The sequence below is a fragment of the Caretta caretta genome, chromosome 11, assembly GCF_965140235.1.
Source record: "Caretta caretta isolate rCarCar2 chromosome 11, rCarCar1.hap1, whole genome shotgun sequence".
NCBI lineage: Eukaryota > Metazoa > Chordata > Testudines > Cheloniidae > Caretta > Caretta caretta.
Genome location: NC_134216.1, coordinates 11399594 through 11421776, shown reverse-complemented (window position 1 = coordinate 11421776; position 22183 = coordinate 11399594). Strand labels below are relative to the sequence as shown.

General features: G+C 40.6%; 1 protein-coding gene across 7 annotated transcripts in view; it reads left to right on the top strand.

The window, feature by feature from the left end:
* MYLK (myosin light chain kinase) overlaps positions 1-22183 on the top strand; it is a 335337-nt gene that overhangs the window by 284929 nt on the left and 28225 nt on the right. For all 7 annotated transcript variants that reach the window (XM_048869056.2, XM_048869054.2, XM_048869057.2 and 4 more), the window contains 5 exons: positions 8722-9024; positions 13446-13478; positions 13579-13672; positions 15071-15274; positions 20953-21170. In XM_048869056.2, the coding sequence (XP_048725013.1) occupies positions 8722-9024; positions 13446-13478; positions 13579-13672; positions 15071-15274; positions 20953-21170 (852 nt within the window). The remainder of the gene's footprint in view (positions 1-8721; positions 9025-13445; positions 13479-13578; positions 13673-15070; positions 15275-20952; positions 21171-22183) is intronic.

Genomic DNA, 22183 nt, shown 5'->3' with positions numbered 1-22183 from the left:
AGCTCCGCTAACACAGGTCTGCCGACCTGGGCTGTAAGCCTCACTGCCAGCTGCTGTGTATACATACCCTTAGAGCCCAGCACCAGCTACTGGGACGTGTGTGCCTCGCTAAGCACAATGGAAAATGCATATCACGCAAAATGCATATCACACATTTTTCTGCCCTAGGAGACCACCTGTTTTGCCTCTGTGGTAGAGCTGGCCTGGGATCAATAGCTCTACCTACTATGGGCTGTTTTTGACTATGGATGCCAGCTCCAGCTATAGAGTTAGAGCAAGTTGGTTTTTGTTAACAGTACCTGTAGTGATCATTCAACTCTTGTGGATTAAGGGTCAGATTTTCAACAGTGATGTAGGCACTTAAGAAACAAAGTCAAATTGAACATCAATGGGACTTAGGAGCCAAAGTGCCTAAGTGACTTCAGAAAATGCGACGTGGGCTCAAAAGTCACTTAGGTGCTTTAAAAATGTTCCCTGAAATCTACCTTCCCAATAACCAGCTCTACAGGGTGGTGATGGAATCAGCTGGTCAGGAAATGTTCAACTCATTGTTGATATGTCAGAAAATGAAGATTTGTCAAACCTGAAACTTTTTGCAAAAAATTTTGGTTTTGAGGACATTTTTGTTGGGGCGGTTTCTCAGATCCGGGCATAATGAGACTACAATCCTAGGATAACCAGTAGCCTGGTGGTTAGGGCACTCATATGGAATGTGAGAGACCCAGGTTTATGTCCTTGCTCTGAATCAGGCAGAGTGAGTGCTCTTATCCCTGGGATATAGAGTCTCTCTCTGTGGTTCCATTAATATTCACTTAGTTTTACAAAGTGGAACAGCTCCAACAGGAAAGATTGACTCTGAGGTCCAGCTCACTCACCTGGGATGTGGGAAATGGGGGCCAGGTTGCAGTTCCTCCTCCAAATTAGGGACTTGAATCTGGGGTCTCCCTCATTCCAGGTGAGTGCCCAAACCACTAGGTTGTTGAGTATTCTGGCATGGGGCTTTCAGGGGTTTTTGTTGGGTTGTTTGTTTCCAAAAAATTTCGAAAGGTCTAGTTTTCATTCCAGTGCAGAATGAAAATAAATGTTGAAACCTTGAACTTTTTTACAAAATGGAATTCTTGTTTTCTGGTCAGCTCTAGTGACATTTCACCCCCACAAGGATAACAGTGAAAGTGATGTGATGCATTTGCTCCAAAAATGGCCCAGGGTCATGACTCTTTTGATGTATCTTACCTGATTTTCAAAGTTGGAACAATTCTCAAAACTGTGTGAGTTTCATGTGTGTTCAGGTTTTGTTGCAAACATTTTGGACAGGTCTAGTGACTTTATCTGTTAGTGCCTGGATGCACTAAACCAGTGCACGGACAGCTAGCACAGTAAGCTTCAATGGAAAACCAAAGAGAAATCATATGCATATTATACCTTTTAGCTGTTTCATTTGAGTTCAGGATCGTATGTCTATCAGTTTCTGCAAATGCATGTTAACTGGCCTTGGGGAGAGAAACACATTCACCTTTATTTGTGTAAACTACTGTAGTAAAGCTTAAGTGTGTTGGGGCGGCTACTCAGGGGAGATCCATTTTGAACAAGTCTGTTTTCTTGGAAGTACATTCATATGTAAGTAAACACAAACAGCAGAGTATTTCTGGGTACCCTTTTCACTTAGTTCTAATTCTGTTTCCAGATCACAGTTGTGGAGGGAAAAGGAAATAGTAAATTATGGTACAATGGGAACCTGTTTGAGGTCTTCAACAAAAGGAGTCTTACGTTCTGCATGTTTGTGTATGCAAAGGCTTGAACATCACATAAAAATGAAGTATTGGTTTGAAGTTAGCCTGCCCCAGGGACCTTATTGGTGTATTAAACACTAAAATTGGAGGGCAATATAGAAGTATGCTTGACCTTCCCTCCCCATTCCAAAACACTAGGTTCTTCCTCTGGAAGCTGGTAATCATGCTAGGGGAGATTTCAGTATTCCTGAAGGGAATGTGTTTTGGCAAAGTGCTTTAGCCTCCAATGCAGACAGATGAATACAGGATAACCTAAATCCCTATGGAATAAACTGGTGAGAAACAAAAAAGACAAATGGAGGGAGCATCTGCAAATTCTCTTCATAGTCAGGGCTAAAGTATGTCATGCAGTCTGTAGTAGAGAGTAATTTTTGTAGGTATGGTAAAATGAATCACTGAATACTTAGCAGAGCTACCCAGATAATGTCATAAAAAGAAAAGGAGTACTTGTGGCACCTTAGAGACTAACCAATTTATTTGAGCATAAGCTTTCGTGAGCTACAGCTCACTTCGTCGGATGCTTACTGTGGAAACACATCCGATGAATGCATCCGACGAAGTGAGCTGTAGCTCACGAAAGCTTATGCTCAAATAAATTGGTTAGTCTCTAAGGTGCCACAAGTACTCCTTTTCTTTTTGCGAATACAGACTAACACGGCTGTTACTCTGAAACCAGATAATGTCATGTGACTATACCCAAAAAATGCTTAGATTAGATTAGATCATCTGTTTTATGTAGCACAGGGGAATTAGATCTGCAGTGCATGTCCTGTAGTGGACATCGGGCGGTGTTGTGCTCCCTCTCTATTCATGGGTTCAAGGAAATTCTTCTTGCATCATTTTGTTTTTATTTGGGTTTTCTCCTGGTGGGAACAATTATCAGCGGGATGGAGCATTCTCAAGGCAATCAGATTTAGGATTAGTCTAAATTTGTCTACTAAATTGCTTCACAGCCAAGCCCTTTTGACAAGGAATGTTTGTCTTATCTCTGGCTCTTGCACGTTTTGTCCTGAGTTTTGTAAGCTACGCAGTCCAAGAGGATTGCAGCTGTCTGTTCAAGTCTTGGTTGGAGAGGTCACTAATGTAGTTGTGTCCTGACCCATTGATGTTTTTGGAGATCGTCTCCAGAGCCTCGACTTGGCTGTGGAAGCAGGTTGAGAGCCAGTGCAGAGTGCAATAGTGATGTACTCATGGCAGCCCATCCCATTGAAGAGGCAGGCTGCCACGTTCCACAGAATTAGAGCCTCTATGTTGTTTCCAACTACGGTGCAAGATACTGAATTATAGTATCCCACTCTGGAGGTGGATCATTTTGGCCAGTTCCTCCCCTTGCAGAAGGGGGCAAAATCTCATAGCAAGCTAAAGGTGGAAGAAAGCATTTTTTGTCACTTTTTGTCCACACTTAGTCTTGTGTCCAACATAACCCCATGGCTTCACACAACTTTGACGAACCATGGTAAATGCCTCTGAAAGGGCAGAAGTTCTTCAAAGTGATTTCCCTTTGCTTATCTCAGTTTGGTTTGAACCAGCTGTTCTTTATCCAGGTTCTGGTCTCTTGTAGGCATTGCAACATCTTTGTGATGAAGGTGTTTATGAGAAATACAGCGGGGAGTCACTAGCATTGGTTGGCAGCACAGTCCATGGTGTCTCAGCACCTTTCCACAAAATCTCAGGTGGATTTTGAAGAGGAGAGAGGTTAGATCTCTGTGGTATTGCCAGACACAATGATTTGTAGTGAAAAGAAGCAGCAAGGTAACACCACTCTTGGAGTTTTGTGATTGGACCCATGTACTCTATCAATGTCATACCCTGTGCTGTGTTGTATAATGTTGCTGATAGGGTGAGTGATAGGAGCATTGAGATCTGTCCTCTATCCATTGCTATGAGGAGGTTGTCCAGTAGTGCTAATAAGATGGAGAAGAAGGATGGTCTTGTACTTAAGCCACTGGACTGGGACTCAGGAGGTCTGGATTCAAGGTCTTTCTGTCTGAAGCTGGACAAGTCACTTTATCTCTCTCTGCCTTGGTTCCCCATCTATAAATTGGGAATGATAATAGTTCCTTTCTCACTCCCTTTGTCTGTCTTATTTATTTAGATAGTAAACTCTTCTGAGTAGGGCTTGGCCATTACTGTGTGTTTGTGCAGTGCCTAGCCCAAAGGGGTCCTGATCTCTGTAGATAACTATAGGTATTACCATAATAGAAATAATAAATTATAATAATACCATCAGTGCCTTGGAAAAAGTACCCTGAAATGGCAGATTGGACCTGTAAAGAGTCCCACTGCAGATTCTTGTTTACATGAAGGCAGTTTTACACCAGTCTAGCTGTATAAAGAGGTCTAAAAGTGGATGTAAATTGAATTTTTGCCCTCTTTAAGGCCCCTTTATGCTACCAGAGGATCAGGCCCTGAATCTTTAACAATGAAGAAGGGCAATAAGCCATTCTGGAGGTTAAGGTCAAAATTGCATCTGGTTTCTGATATTTTGGGGTTTAATTAGAGGTCTGCTGTATAATGATGACTCCTAGTGGAATGGTGTTTTAAGTGTTGCCAAGAAATGAGTACAGATAACCTAAATTATGAAGTCTCTTTATCTCCTTGCTAGATACTCTCATGGTGAGTGCATCTGAAAATTCTTTATCCCCATTAAAAGTTATAACCCTTTACATTCCATTTTGAGGAAAACTCTTTTTTTTTTTATTGGTGAACTCAAAATTATAAAAATCAAAAAAGTAAAAGGTGCTTTATAAGTTAAACCAGTCAAAGCACAAAAGTAATGGGTATTCAACGAAGAGAAAATTGTCCCTGTTTCAATCAAAGAACTGAATATTTAGCACTAATACGGAACTAATATAATTTGATCAAACTATCCATTTTTCCTTTACACTGTCATCCCTCTGCAGCACTAGGGGATGTCACAGATCTGGCTGGGTGCCTCTTTCCAGCCACCCACAAGACTGATGTGAGGGGAATCAAAGCCTCTGAGTCCCTGGATACACAGGTGTTTTACGCTTCCAGAACCTGAATGGAATCCAGCCAGTGCCTGAATCTTGGGGTCCCTAAGCACACTCTCTGGGTGAAGAACTTCTGTCTCGCACCTCCTTCTGAGAGCTGAAACCCACTGTCCAGCTGCCTGGCCCCCCTGGGCACAGTGCTAAGCCTTCAGATTCCCCCATACTTAAACACTTACTCTCCCAGAACTCCACTATGAAGGTTTCACTTTCCCTGGAGGCATGCAATATTTATGAAGATCACAGTCAGACACTGTTCCCAGAGACTAGCACATTATTGCTCTTTTACTTAATTATATAAAGCACAGGAGTGTACTTCTCATCAGAAAACACTAAACCCATGTCCCTGCCTTAGTTTCCTTGTCACTCCAGGGCATTCTTTGGGCTGGGGTCAGAGCCCCTTGGATTGTCCAGAGTTGTCCTCCTTCAGTGTGTGACATGTGAGCTGCAAAATGGAGCCTTCTTCCCCCTTGGTCAGCTTTGCCCTTGAGCAGCCTAACCCTTTCCCTTGGGAGTTCTTGGGGCCATATAGGCTCAGGAGCAGGCAGTGTCCCTGCCTGATGCAGAACCCTACATGCTGGGTTGCTCAGTATTGCCAACCCCAAGTGTTCAAAAATCATGAGTAAGGCTCACCAAAAATCACGAGAGTGGCTCTAAAATCATGAGATTATGTAAAAACAATAGATTTGGTGTTCTTTTTATTTACCGTCCACTTTTTGAGCCTTTAGGGTACCCTGGGATCACATTTTGAAGCTTTCTCCACAGCCACAAGGGCTAGAAAGTTACTTTTTTTCTTTAAGAATGAAGGCTGAAATCATCATATATCCACTTGACTCTAGGAGCTGGGGCTTTAAGGAAAACAATAATTACCATGAGACTCATGACAAAATTGTGAGAGCTGGCAACACTGGTTGCTTCTCTCTCTTTTTGAGCTAGAGACAAAAATAGCCAAAGTCGTTCCTCTCTGCCCCCATTCCTGTGTGGTGAGAGAGACAAGTTTTCAGGTGTACAGAGAGCTCTTCTTCTCTCTCTCACCCACCTTGTCTCTCTAATATCTTGGGACCGACACAGCTACAATAATGCTGCATGTAAATGGTGGTGTCCGTTACCTGTCAAGTTACTGTAAACTGTGTAATTTACCCACGGGTAAGTGGGTGTACATTGGTGTAATTTATACTCTGAGGGGAGCAGAATGGTGGTGGCAGTTTACAGAGAGAAAGCAACCCACAGAAACAAGCAACGTAAAGTATTTGTGATTGTCCCTTTGGTCCAGTATTGCCGTGGTTGACTTAGGCATAGTTCTGTGATATCTTTAAAAAAAAAAAATGTTATAGTGGTTATGTAACAGTTGCGTGAGAGCCATGAGCTTGGGTTGGGAGCTGTAAAATGCGGAATCGAAAGGAAGAAATAGGGGGGAAGAGTGTGTTTTACCTTGCATCATCTTGTACCCTGATGCTGAATGATGGGTCTCGAAGTTAAGGCACTGGCTTAGGACTCAGTAGATAGAGGGTCAATTTTTCTCTCTGCCACTGACCTCTTGTGTGAACTTAGACAAGTGACTCTGTGCCTACGTTTCCCACCTATAAAATGGGAATGATGATCCCCCGCTTTGTCCGTCTTGTCTATTTAGATTATAAGATCTACAGGGTGCGGACAGTGTCTTACTATGTGTTTATACAGCACCTCACACATACTCGCCTGTTGTACCAATGTATATCTTACATAGACATCTGCGTCGCCACAGAATGTCTTTTTCCACCTATTCCCTTTCACCTCCCCCAGCACTTATTCTCTTTTCCTGATGTTACCAATCAACCTTTGGCCATTAATTCATCCAGATCATCATCATCATTATCTTGTAGATTTTACTTTTAAGAGCAGTCCTGAGAGGATTACTCCAGCACAAGATATTCTGCATTCTTTCAGGTTTTCTGAAGAATTTATCATAATTCTTTTTAATAAGCAATTTTAAAACAAAAGTGTCAGCATCTTTCCATCTCAGAAAAGCATTTATCTACTTAACTTCTGAGTTAACCATTACATTTAATTTTGAAAGAGACAGGAAAAATGAGAGGCTTCTTTGTGTCATTAACCAGAGCAGCACCCAAATGGCACATAGAATCGTAGGACTGGAAGGGAGGTCATCTAGTCCAGGCCCCTGCACTTGCGGCAGGACTAAGTATTATCTAGACCATCCTTGACAGGTGTTTGTCTAACCCGCTCTTAACCCGCTCTTAAAAAGCTCCAATGATGGAGATGCCAGAACCTCCCTAGGCAATTTATTCCAGTGCTTAACCCCCCTGACAGTTACAAAGTTATTCCTAATGACCAACCTAAATCGCCTTTGCTGCAATTTAAGCCCATTGCTTCTTATCCTATCCTCAGAGGTTAACAAGAACAATTTTTCTTCCTCCTCCTTGTAACAACCTTTCATTTACTTGAAAACTGCTATCATGTCCCCTCTCAGTCTTCTCTTCTCCAGACTAAGAAAACACAGTTTTTTTCAATCTTCCCTCATAGGTCATGTTTTCTAGACCTTTCATCATTTTTGTTCTTCTTCTCTGGACTTTCTCCAATTCATCCATGTCTTTCCTGAAATGTGGCACCCAGAACTGGACACAATACTCCAGTTGAGGCCTAATCAGCGTGGAGTAAAGTGGAAGAATTATTTCTCGTGTCTTGCTTACAACGCTCCTTCTAATACATCCCAGAATGATGTTTCCTTTTTTGCAACAGTGTTACACTGTTGACTCATATTTAGCTTATGATCCACTATGAACCCCAGATCCCTTTCCACAGTACTCCTTCCTAGGCAAAAAGAAAAGGAGTACTTGTGGCACCTTAGAGACTAACTTCCTAGGCAGTCATTTCCCATTTTGTAGGTGTGCAACTGATTGCTCCTTTAGGAGTACTTTGCATTTATCCTTACTGAATTTCATCCTATTTACTTCAGACCATTTCTCCAGTTTGTCCAAATCATTTTGAATTTTAATCCTATCGTCCAAAGCCATCATGCAGGCTTTATTTATGCAACTAAGAGCCGAAGGAGTGAGCCCCTAATTGAGAAACAGTTGCTCCATGCTTAAGGTTGAAGTTTAAAAAGCCTATTATATAAGCCTATTTGCACACATCCTATCCCAACCCATGGTAGAATTTTTTCAGGGAAGTTTTTTAAAAAATCAGAAGAGGATATTTAAACTCTGCATGTTGAAAAAAAATCTCTGTTGTTGAAACTTTACAATTTTTCATTACTGGTGGGGGATGCTACTTATAGGCCTGATTCAATGTCCATTGAAATGAATGGGAGGCTTTCTACTGAGTTCAGTGTACGTTGAATCAAGCCTTATTGCTTCTTTGTAGCTTAGCCTACAAATCTAGGCAGGAAGGATGGTCTTGTGATTAGGGTGCTAGATTGGAACTCAAGAGACCCTAGTTCAATTCCCTCCTCTGTTACAGACTTCTTGTGTGACCCTGGGCAGGTTAATTATTCCCTCTGTGCCCAGTTCCCCATCTGTAAAACTCCTCACAATGCCACTCTGAGATAAAATCATAATTCTTTTTACTTGCCTTCTGGTTTTTGAGCCTTTTAGGTACACACGTTTTCAAGTTTTTTCTCTGCAACCATATAAACTTGCTTCTTTAGTGGCATGACTCCAGGAGCAGGAGCTTTAAGGAAGCACAAAACATTCTGAGACTGTCAATAAAATTGTGAGAGTTACCAACACTAACTTTAATAAACAATCTATCAAATGTATAGCATAGATCTAACTAGCTGTAACAATTACAAAACAAAAGAGGTCAAAATTGAGGATGAGTGGGCTCTGTGGATCAGGTGGGGAAATAACAATGAATGAGGGAGTAGGTAGCAGAATTAATTTGTTTGATCTAATGTATTTTTGCATGTGTGTCCCCATTTGCAGATAAACCTGATCCCCCAGCCGGAAAACCCTGTGCCTCGGACATACAAAGTTCTTCCCTCACTCTCTCTTGGTATGGCTCTTCTTACGATGGCGGAAGCGCTGTGCAGTCCTACACTGTGGAAACCTGGAACTCAGTGGATAACAAATGGACAGATCTTACTACTTGCCGTAGCACTTCTTACAATGTCAAGTCCCTGCTGGCTGACAGGGAGTACAAATTCCGGGTGCGAGCTGCTAACGTGTATGGCATAAGTGAGCCCAGCCAAGAATCAGAACTGGTAAAAGTAGGAGAGAAACAAGAAGGTTAGTCCTTACTGAGAAAAATGATTAAACTCTATTAGATAATGGCCCAGGATTTTTCAAGGTAGGTACAGCCAATTGCCAATATACATTTGCATACTGGTGATTTATGAGTGTCAATTCCTGAAATATGACTGCTCATGCTTGATGTGAGGCATTTTTATGCTTCCATTGAATATCTGAGCAGATCAATTTTTGTGTCTTCCTAACTTGGAAAATCTGGGCCAATATTTTTCTGTCTGTTTTATGAATGCAATGAATTTTGTGTCAACTGCATTTGTTTATGTATGTTTATCTATATTTGTTAACAAAAAGAAAAGGAGTACTTGTGGCACCTAGAGACTAACCAATTTATTCGTCTCTAAGGTGCCACAAGTACTCCTTTTCTTTTTGCGAATACAGACTAACACGGCTGTTACTCTGCAACCATTTGTTAACAAGTTTCTGTAGCTCAGGATACTTGTAGTGAGATATGGAACGTTTCACCCAAGAGTTATGGGTTCAGATTTAATTCTATTTGAGAATGCTGGTTAGTGACTTTTGGAAAATGAATCGGTGGCCTCTGTCTACTTTGTAATGGAAACATCACCAAAAACATCACCACAATTAACACCAGCTGGTACATTTGTTGGCAGCCTCAGTGGAGAAGCTAAGGGCAAGGAAGCTAGATTAACCTCTCATACCTAGAGACTTCAGATCCAAAGCATGTTAGTGAGTCAGCGTGGGAGATTTTGTGCCACAGTTGCCCATGAGGTGCCTGATCAGCAGCCAGAAGACTTCAGTCTCCAGCGCTGTGCTGTCAAACTGGCACCTTATATGAGTAGCCAATTTTTTAAAGAATTTTTGAGCCAGTTACCATTCTAGAATATTTTACTCCTGTTTTATGTGCTCTTGGGGATATTTTCCGCCACCATTCAACTTTTTTTCCTTGACCATTTATCAGCAGAGAAGTTTCAAAGAGAAGAACTGAAGCATCCTGACACTTACACTGAACAAGAGCCATATGTTCAAAAAACAGAAAAACTCAGAAACAAGCATTGTATGCACACACATAGTGTAAAATATGGAGGACCTCTTTTAGGTGCTTGCAGGGCACTGAAAAGTCCAGAATTGGAAAATAAAGGAGAACAAATTATTTTTCCGTATTTCCTACTGCCTGTTTTTGGGATTTGGATTATGTGTTTCACTTCTCTCTTCCTGTTTTGAAGTACATTATATATGCAGTGCTTTGTGTTCTTACCTGGTTCAAATAAAGTCATAGAGAGTTTGTAATATTATCTTTTAGTGAGAGATGGGGTCAAAATAACAGCACAGTGGTGCAGCACTGTAAGACCTTCCACAGCTTTTTGGCAAATATTTCCATGCAGAAGTAATTTGTTCTCTTGCTTGAGCAGCTAAATTGGCGCTATATGCATGAATTTACTTTCTCTCATTATTTAAAAGAAAATCTGAAAGGTTGATATAAATCAAGGATCAATTTTCTCTCCAAGGGAAGAATGTAGTAAGAGTGACCATAAATTTGTGTAAAAGCTGGACAGTGCTGGCTGTTGATAACAAAAATTCCCTGTGTTGGAATGCCTCCTCTCTTTGCTTGCTGGAAGAACACACTTAGGTTTGGAAACTGTCAGACTGTTCCTTTGCTTTTGTATTTCCAAAAGTTATCACTGGTTGTGATGGGTGGAAACAACATATTTTTTTTAATTGAAGAGAGAAGATTTTGTTATGTCTTTACAATCCCTAGCACAATGGGGCTGGAGCACCTAGCAAGTACTGCAATACAAATAACAAATGATAACAATAAGATGGGTTGAGTAAAGAACCCACTGTACAAAGATAACTCCTTGTATCAGGGAGACAGTGTAGATTAGTGATTTCAGCAGGAGACTGGAAGCCAGGACTCCAGGGTTCTGTATGTGACGCTACAACTGACTTGCACAAATTACTTAAGGCCTAATTTTCAGTAATACTGAACCCAAACAATTCCAATGGAAGTCAGTGGGAAATGCGGGTGTTCAACACACCTGAAAATCAGGACTTCTTACGTTCTCATCACTGTAAATTCCTGGCCAAGTAACTAAGGCTATGCCTTCATTGCCCAAAAAGATGTGTGTCGGAGGTTTACATGAGATAATTAACATTCATTAGTTATCTCACTGTAGAATACTAGAGGAGACAAGATACTGATAGTTTTTACTGCATTGTAACTAGGGTGTGACAAATACTATACCATCCACCTAGTTGATCTTGCCTGGATGTGTTCCGGTAAAAACTACAGAGCCTTGTCTCCACTAGGATTTTAGAGTGAGATGGCTAATGCACATTAATAATCTCACTGTAAAAACACAGCTTTTTGGGTGTGAAGACATAACTTTAGCCTCAGTTTGCCCATCTCTAAAAAGAGGCATAATGCCTCCCTCACAGAGATGTTGAGGTCCCATGGTGTTGGTGAAGCACTTGGAGATCCTCCAATGGAAAGTGCTTTAGCAGTGCAAAGTATTATTATTATGAGAGTGAAATGAGCAGGTTGCCATATATTCACCATCAGTCCAGAATCAACATTGTTAAAGTAATATAATAAGTCATAAAGAAGCAAAGTATGCATGGCCAGCTTTGGTGTTCAGTTGGTAACACTGGTTTCCAGCTGAAGAAGACATTAGCTTAGCTTCACTGAGTTCAACCATGGGGGAGATGTACCTTTTTACTAATTTAGGACTTCCACCCGTGGACCACAAGTCTTATTTGTCCAAGTCTTTGATGCAGTGATGTGCATGTTGCGTATACAGCAAGTCTAGCCTTGGGACATTTGGCAGACGCAGTTATTGGCAAAGAGGACGGGATCTGCTCCTTCATGCAGCCCTTAAAAGGGGAGGAAAATGTGACCTGCTCAATGTAATTGTGATTTCCATAGCAGAAAATCTGAGCACAGCTCCCACAGAGTGGGGGAGGGCAATCTTCCCTTGCTTCCCTGCTACAGTGGCAGAGTGCAGACCAGTCTGTCTCTGCTGCAGGTATGTAAATATCACAAACACAGCAGGGAGAGGGGGTGATGGGGTTTCTGTTGATTGGCTAAGTCCACTCAACTTGTCTGGCTACCAGTTTGCAGACTCATCACCATCTATTGGGTGTTGAGGGGGTCAAATTCATCTCTATTGTCACATAAAGATGTCTATGTAACATAACTGTATAATCTTATTACTGTGTACCTTGCCCTCCTTCCTTCACCCATCCCTACTATTTTATTACCAGGCACTGAGTCTAGCTTTAATTGTAAAGAACCTAGAATGTATTGGGGCTCTGTATAAATAGTGTAAATCCATTGGCACAAAGAGGTTAAGTCACATGGTTAGGAGTGCACAAACTCAGTGGCAGAGTCAGATAATCAGGTCCAGCAGTTTGGAGGGGGAGCTGCCTTGGTAGTTGTGAAACATTGCAACTCACTGATCCTCAGGCCACTGAGAACCAGCATAGTCCTGAGGAGCAATTTCAAGCAGTAACTTAGAGCAGCTCTAAATTTTGCTGACTCTAACACCCGCCCTCCAACCCCAACAGCCATTATGGCTGTCACGGATTGCTGAAGCACCTCAGCTTTATGGCTCCACCCCGTTTTCCTTGATCACCCCCACTGCAAAATAGAGAATGACACAGGGCCAGTTATGCTGACTCATCACCACTGGAGGATTCCCCCACGTGAGAATCTTCAGCTGACTTCAGTTGTGTTACTTTATTTGTAAGGATTTGTGCCTGCAAACAGTTGCACATTTGGAATTGAGGTTTTATTGAAACAGTTGGGCCTAAATGACTAGGCAATTCATTTCAGATAAGCACCAATAAATGTGGGTGCTTATCTGAACTATCCAAAGCTCTAGGTTTGCAAAATTGGCAGGACAGCTTCAAAGAACAGCCTTTCTCAGAGGTTTTTGCTTTGTTTTTTTACACTTTCAGGTTTGGATGTGAGAGTAAGAAATGTATTTTCCCTATACACAGGCATTGTACAGTTAAGAGCTTTATGGGCTTAATAATTTTAATTGTTTTATTTTTCCCTTCCTCTGAAGCATTCTGATGGCAGCCTATTAAATAATCCAGTGATCCGATTCCTTACATTTTATGTGCCTAGTAGACATATAAACCAGCTGCTTTCTCTTCAAAGGATATTCTACACTGATGACAACAGAAGTGCCTGGCTTCTGCTACCAGATTTAAATTTAGTACATTGAGATTGAACAGATTTTTACTTTATATTTAGTATGCAAACCCTGTTAGCTGGCTGCCTTTTGGTCCCTAACCATCACATTAACTGTTTACCCAAAAGATCTTAATTCAAGGACTAAGATAGCCTTCTCTAAGCATATACATCCTATGCAGACAGGAGTTAATCATCTCAATTTATCTTTCTTCTCTCCCCCTGCCCCCACACTTTTTTATAGAACCTAAAGATGAAGCTGAGCTATCCGATGATGGTAAGAAGTTCATAATTTCATCAGAGAAAATGAATCTCTACATCTTTAATACATGTAGTATGATTTTTTTTTAATAACAGTTCTTAATCCTCACTTATAGAAGAGAAAGAAACAGATGTCGACTATCGGACAGTTACTATAAATACAGAACAAAAAGTTGCGGAGTTCTACAATATTGAAGAAAGATTGGGATCGTAAGTAGACCATTAGGTTTCTTGTTTCAGCCCTTGGAATGCTGTGTTCCTAAGGCTATAAAGAGCTAGGAGGATGCATTCTTAAACATGTATGATATGGGACGTTACCTTCTTAGCCTTCTAGCTGGGCTGCTTGTGTGTAGTAAAAAAATAGATTCTAAAGGAGTCTGGTTTTATCTCCATAAAAGCTCTTCATTCCCATTAATTGACACTTCAAAATAGGCATCACATGTGCTTCTGGTGAGGAGAATGAAGCCCATAAATGCTAGATGATTCGTTTTTTATTCTCTGCTCTGAAATCTATCTGGAAGGCAGAAACCCACTGTGCACTTACAGCTCCATTATATCCATTGGTGCCAATGAGATGAAACCCTACTCCCTGGTGGTAGGGTAGATTCTCTGTTGACAGTGGTCGTAATCCCCAAAGCAAAAGCATTAATAGTATTGCTCATTAAAGGTCAATTATTAAGTTGGCTGTATGTGTCAGTACTCAGGCTTGTGGGTGTCCAAATCGTATGACAGGGCACACATGGAAGGACTTGTTTTGCTGTTGGCAATCAAGGCCGTAAGGTTCTACCTCAGTATATTCTTCTCTGTAACAAAACTAGCCATCTCTTGTTGTGTTTTCCACTTGTAAGGGTTATGGTTAAGGTGGAATTGTAAGTAAGCTCACATTAGCAATTGTAGCCTGAAGTAATGCTGGAGCCCGTAGAACAGAGGTTTTCAAACTGTGAGACATGCCCCACTGGGGGGGCACGGAGGAACATTCGTGGGGGACGAGTGGCGATGCCAGGCGATGCAGGACCTGGGCCAGCCCCCACTTCGGGCAGGGAGAGAGCACAACCTCTGCCCCGCTGCCCTAGAAGTCCATTCTTTCTATACATGTATGTGTAACTGTAATGGATGCTAATGGGAGTAATGTGCATCAGAGGGTGAAGACTCTCTCTAATTAGGGAGCATTGGACTGCCATAGGATTTTAGATACATGAGTGTGTATAGGTGTTTAGCTTGTAGTATCAGTGTCTACAGGCACAGGTGCTTATTTTTTTTATTGTGACTGGTGATACACACCAGTCTAGCTAAGGTCAGAATTGAGCCTTCTGGGCAGATCCTCAGCTCTTTCAGATCAGCATAGCTCCCTTGACTTTAACAGAGCCACAGCCATATACACTATGTGAAGATCTCGCCTTTTGAATGTAATGTTCGTCAAGATGATTTTGCAAATTAGTATGCCCAGTTCAGTCTTGAACAGCACTTGGACTAATGGTGTGATCATGTATTTTCAGTGCAAGATTTGAGTTAACCACTCTGAAAAAGTTTTTAGTTAAGTTTTGTTTTTAGTCTTATTAGGCCATAAAATATTAAAACCATTTCATGGAAATAGTTATATATTTTCAGGGGGAAATTTGGACAAGTCTTTAAACTTGTTGAGAAGAAAACTGGAAAAGTTTGGGCAGGAAAATTTTTCAAAGCATATTCAGCTAAGGATAAAGAAAATATAAGGCAGGAAATCGGCATCATGAACTGTCTACATCATCCAAAACTTGTCCAGTGTGTAGATGCCTTTGAAGAAAAAGCCAACATCGTCATGGTCTTGGAAATGTGAGTATAACCCTTAAGAGCACATTTTAGTTTATTGGTGCCCAGCATGTGAAGATTTCCTGATACCCTGACAGATTATTAAAAATAACTTGTCCTTTTTGTATAAAATATTATCTAGTGATGAGTGACTCTTAAAAAAGGCCAGATTTTTTGTTCTGGTCACATAAATTATCCAAATTTTGTCTAAGTGTTTATCAAAGATGTTTAAGCATCTTTGGCCAAATTATTCCTAATGTATCTCCATTGATTTCAACACAATCTGGCTAAAAATTTTGTGAGCACAGTCATGAGATTTCTGTTGCATCCTGTATCGGGTTCAGTTGGTAATATTGAAGGAAGGGTACTTTTCTGGTGTTTCTTCTCTCTGCTTCCAGATGGAATGTGGAAACATAGAGGAATGTGAAAATCAAAAATAACAATTGGAGAGAAAAATTTAACCAAGTATTTCAGAATCTTCAGATCCAGATTGGTTCTAAAAATGAGAAAAGGGTTGGGGATGAGATTGTTACTATTTATTTGGTTTGGCAATCTCTAAACATGCATTAGATAAAGTACTACCAATTCTTTATTTAAATACTGGTCAGTCATTTTTCATGGATGATGGAATGGCTGTGGAGAATAAATCAATAAATTATAGACAAGAAAGATGTGATTCAGAATGCAAACACCAAAGCCAAATTCTAACAGAATAGTTGAACTTTTATGAAAAATTCTACTCAGCACATTTATAGTCATGTCTGTTAGAGGAGCAAAAAAATGAACTACAGTATTCAACCATTGTTAGAAGGAAAATTTATTTTTTGTCGAAGGTGAGGTCCTCTGTCTGCACCCTTAAGAGAGCCTTGTGGGTCTCCTTGGCAGAGAAGATACAAAACTTGTTTATTTAACTTGTCGCAACCATCACAGTAGTACCTATAGAAAAATCTAGACAGATGATAAATAGAGACACAATTCTAAAGTGAGTTTAATGTATGCAGACAAGATCGTATAGGTCTTCCTGGCTGTCTAGCACCCAGACTGGCTCAAAACAACCTGAGCTGCCTCTAATGTCACTTCCTAACTCATGGCCCAGACTTAGCAATTAAAGAAGGGACTGATGATGCCTGTTTAGTTTCCCTAACTTCCACCCCACGACTCTCAAGTCCCTGCATCAAAGCTACCATCCTTCACTCCACGGACAGCTAATCAGGACCACATTCAAAGACCATCTATGCTGATTCCTGGTTGTTGAACAAAGCAATGGTGCCCCATCTTCCCACCCTCACCAGGCCTATATACACTGTTCACTTTGTGCTCCCAGCCCACACCATCACTGAAAGTGGTAGACAAGCAACATAAGAATCACAGTACAGAGCAACATGATGGTGTTATAACTATGTGATAGCTATTTAATCTATCTTGCCATCAGCCACCATAGTTAGTATGTAGATCATAGTCCATATTCTTTCACTTTTGCAGAAGACAGGGCTCAGAAGGTGTCCCTGTGCTGGAACTTCTTTCGAGACGGGAATCTGTATAATACAATGCAGCTTGGAATGGAATGTTCAGACTCCACAAGCAATGGGAGCATGCATGACCAAAATGACCGTTGCATAATTTATCGGTGCACCTGATTAATGTGAACGCCATATTTGTAGCAGCAGCAGCAGGAAAGAAAATCAACTCTTGATCTCTGTTGATGTTTTTCCCAAAAGGATAGGTCAATTGCTGTGGTCCAGCACAGCTGCTTCCCAGTGTGGTGCGTAAAAAGGGAAAGCAAGGAAATTTTATTGCTGGCTTGATCTTCCTAGCAAAATACAGCTTGCTTTAAGCAAAGAGACCGTACCTCTACTTGTCTTAGTTACTGCATGTTCAGACCATGTGAAAGCTATTGTTTGCACAAGCATATTTCAGAGATTGAATCCTTGTTATGCAACATGGGTGCTTAAATATAAGATGGTGCATTTATTTTTGGATTTAAAACTTGAGCAAGTTAGTGATGGTTGGAGGAGAAAAAGTCCGACTTAGTTTGGAATTGGGAGCTGGCAGGCCTCATGGAAAACAGAGGCAAATGTATAAAGGGTTCTGGATAGCCTGTGTCTCTACACAACATTAATTTTCCCCTCCACCAAACCACCCGCTATTTTAAAAGATAAGATGCATTTAAATACCACAGAGTTTAGTTATTGTAGTCTGTGTTTAGGCATGATTTTAGGTTTTAAGCTAGTTTATTATTTTCCACATCAGAGTTTACGAGCCAGAGTTTTAGAAGATCTCAACAGCCAAGCAGTTCCTATTCTTCTCATTGGGATATAAAAAGGTAGCCAGATTTTCAAAAGGGTTCATTTCCCATTTGTCCACTCCAACGAAGTGGCCAGATTTTCAATAGTGCTCAGCATTTAGCAGCTCCCATTGTTCTCTATAGGAGCTGCTACATATTGAACACTTTTGGAACCGTAATTGCAGTGGCTTGATGGGAGATAACCTATAAGCACACAAAGGTCCATTGCCAGTCCCAGAGTCTCATTCCAGGCAATTTTCCTCAGCCCACCCTGGGCTACTGCTCCCAGGGGATTTTCCACTTTGCTTCTCTATCACTCCTCCATCAGAGCATCCTGCAGGATTCTTCCTTGCCCGTTTTGCTGAGTACCACCTCCCAGCACTTTCTCCCTGGAGACCCTTTTTCCCCAGCAGGTTCCTACTGCTACCTCTCCCAGGGGACTCCCTGCTACTCCTGATCCCCCTTGCTTACTGAAAACCTGGATCTTCATAGCCCCAGGTGCTGCCATGACCTCTTAATTGGCCAAACTGGGAGCACCTGTTCTACCACAGGGGCGCTGGACCTGTTTCATTTCAAGGGGGTCACCCTGTGACATGAGCTCTTCTAAAAAACCTGATCAAGTGTAGAGCCAAATTCTGTTTTTGTATGCCATTCCCATTGATATTGTACATCCAAGAAGATAGTTTGTTTCTATATGAATATGATTGAAGACTGAAAGCCATTTACATTGAATTTAGAAATAATAGTGACAATCTGACCCACTTGCCATACAGCCAGAATCCAGCCACTTGAAACCAACCAGACTGGAAGAACTTACCGTGTGTGTGTGTGTCTTGTGTTTGCAGAGATTTTATATATTAGGTCTCTGAGTCGATCCCCCAAAATTCCAGTGCAGGATTGTTCCCTATAATAAAATGTCTAGTGCTTTGTACCCTCTTGTTTTACATGTCTCCAAAGATTTCCATTAGAAGCTTTGTCCATTATCTTATCCTCACTACCAGGAGGATTGGTTTTTCCTGATATTCAGCCTAAATTTTTCCTTTTAATTTCTTCCCAAAGTGTCTGGTTATTTCCCTTTGTACCATGCTGAATAATTCCTATCTCTCCTTGGTGTATACCCTATGCTAATAATTTGGGTGGTTTAAACCTCCATAGTTACCATCGCTTTCCTTAGCCAAGATATAGCTATTATGTTCTTTTGATTGGTTCTCATAAATCAATTCCTCCCGTTCCTTAAATCATTTTGGTTGCTTTTCTCTGAAAACCTTCCAATTTGTCAACAGTTTGTTACCTGGCTTGGAGATCCAGTGACAAGCAAATCTCAGGCAATTTGATTTCCAATATAGAAGTAATCCTGTCTCTGTAGACATTCCGGTGCCCTGTGAATTGCTGTGAAAGTTGAGGAGTAAGTGCCTTCAGATTCTTTCACTTGCCCCATAAAGCAAATTTATGTTTGCATAGACTGTAATAAACCTGAGATTATTAAAGTGCAAATGAATCCCCATTCATTTGGTATGAATGAATTGTCACAAATCAGCAAGCCTATGCATTTGGCTTGGGTATATGTCAAAATGTAGTGAATATAAGATTTCACACAAGGAAGGTCCAAAATAGATTCTTTAAATGACCATAGTGTCTCTCTGGGCACAATCTTAAAATAACAGGTGGCTAAAGACTGCAATTGCTGTGAGATACATCCAGAAGAATATGCTTCTCGAAAGCCTGAGCCAAAGCCTGTTGAAATCAATGGAAAGACTCCCACTGACTTGATCAGCCCTTAGATGATTATACTATTGTTCTAAATGCATGAAGAAAAAACATATTCCCTCTGCCAATGCATGGTACCTGAGTTACACTTGATCAATCCATCACCTCAAAGAACCTTTAAAAACACATCCAGAAAAAGAAACAACTCTGCTTTTCTAGTATAATATAAACTGCAGGAAATAAATGAAACACCAAGAATCTAGGAAATGCAAGCACAGTTTATCTTAATGACATTATCAGAATAGCCAGAGGAATGAGGGCTGAGAACAGCATGCACGTACATGGACATGTAACACGCCTAAAAGGATATACTAGAGATAATGGCATAGACTCTTCAAAGGCAGAGCCAAGAAGAATGGCATTTATAGTACAAAAAAAGAATTGTTCAGATTAGTCATTAGGTCTGTTTTAAGCAGTCACTGAAGTATATTTCACTTGAAGGTTTTTGTCCTTTCTTTTTAATTTATAAGGTCCTTTGTTGGGAATCCTCTTTTAACTCAAATAACATGGTTGTCTCTGACAAGAAGCTGCCTGCGTTCTCCTCTGCATTTCTTGTAAAGTACAAGGATTATATTTATTTTGGAACTGCAAAGTGCTCAAAGCACATACTTTCTGAGAACAGATGCTTTCATAAACATCTCTGCACTGGTTGCTAACATATTGAACTCATAAACTATTAGAACCAAGAAACTTCAATTTCAGATATGTTTATCTGAAACTCTAGCCATTGTTTTAGCCTTACATAGTAATCCATGTAATTATTTGAGTTTGTCAAGCATATGCTGTCCTTATTGTTTCCATGTTTAATTCTCCAATACCTTTTAGTAGAAAACTGCAGTAGCTACTCTAATTATATATTTTCTGAAACCTTATAGTTAAAGCAACAAAAGGAGTACAGAGCTCCAGATGTTTCTATTTCAATTTAATACATGAGGGACATAGAATTTCTTACCATGTATCTGACAATTTATAAACATTGAAAGGCTGCTTTTCAATTATGTTTTCCTTCTGTAACTGAAATGTGCAATTACATTTGGCAGTGAGTGTAAATGTTGCCAAATATTAAGCCATATAAAGAGTTTGCCATATTTCATTTAGAAGAGATTTACAAGTGCCAGGGTGCTTTTTCACCATTCCCTCCCTTGTTCATGTGTCACCCACAGCATAAATACAAAGTATGTCCCATCTTTGGACATTAGTCAAAGAACAAGTTGAGTAATTTACTAAGTATCAAAAACAACTAATAGTTTGTTTGTTTGATCCAAGGGGATCACAAGCAGATGTCAGAGTGTCACAACCACCTTGTCCTTCTGTTATTGCTAAATGCAATGGGGGCTGGGGGCGTCCCAGCTAAGATCCTGTCTACATGGGCTGGGACTGGTAACGAAAACGGGGTCTCAGTATGGAAAAGGTTGAGATCCACTGATCTATATCTGGCACAAGGACAGCTAAAAAGTGGTGTCTATGAATATCTACATTACCACACAAAAGCTGTGCCTTGAAATACCTTCAAAACCCTTTAGGAACTGCTAGCAATGTGAACTATCTCTGTTTGTATAATGAAAGTGTCCAGTTTACCAATAAGTAAACATATTTTTAAATAATCCAATAATCTCCCTCCCCCACCCCTTTTTTTGTTTTTTTGTTTCAGTGTTTCTGGAGGAGAACTCTTTGAACGAATCATCGATGAGGACTTTGAACTGACAGAGAGAGAGTGTATTAAATACATGAGGCAGATATCGGAAGGAGTTCAGTACATCCATAAGCAGGGCATTGTCCATTTGGACTTGAAGCCGGAAAACATTATGTGTGTCAACAAGACTGGGGCAAGAATCAAACTCATTGACTTTGGACTTGCAAGAAGATTAGGTAATAAATATATTAACTTTGTTATGTTCAAATGACAAATTGTGTGCGGCAGGAACAGTTCTATCATATTTATTGTTATGCTCTTTCACACATAAAGAGCAAATGGATACTTTCAATTTTAATCTTCTTATTTTAGAGTAACATATTAAAACCAAGAAAGAACAAAAGTAAGACATCTATAAGAGAGCACATAGTGTATGTCTGTTCTCTGAGACAGTCTGCACTGGCCTGAATACAAAATGGCAGTCCGTCTCTATAGATGGTAGTGCCGTTGTAGATCAAAAGGTGAAATACACAAAAGTCAGAACAGTTGTAGAGATAAATCACCACATTTACCCAAAATAATTTTGAAACACTAGTTCCTTATACTTGAAATAAAACATAAAATCAAGGTCCTGATCATTTGTAGTCATTTAAAAAAAACAGGTTTCAGAGGAACAGCCGTGTTAGTCTGTATTCGCAAAAAGAAAAGGAGTACTTGTGGCACCTTAGAGACTAACCAATTTATTTGAGCATGAGCTTTCGTGAGCCAGCTGTGGCTCACGAAAGCTCATGCTCAAATAAATTGGTTAGTCTCTAAGGTGCCACAAGTACTCCTTTTCTTTTTAAAAAAAACAGTGTCATGAGATTTTTAAGAATAGGACTTGTTCTGGGAAATTTCTAGCTTGGGTAATTACATTTTACTTACATTTCCACTTCACTTTGTGTTGGTTAAAGTATTCTTCACTTAATGTCCTAAACTCTTGTGTATTGTTGTACATGCTAAACAGTTGAAGTAGGGTTGCCAACTTTCTGATTGCAGAAAACCAAACGTTCTTACACCACCTCCCGCCCTGCCCCTGCCTCACACCTTCTCCAAGGCCCTGATCCCACTCACTCCATCCCCCCTCCCTCCCTCGCTTGCTCTCTCCCACCCTCACTCATTTTCACCAGGCTGTGGCAGGGGGTTGGGGTGTGGGAGGGGTGAGGATTCCAGCTGAGGGTGCAGGCTCTGGGGTAGGGCTGGGGATGAG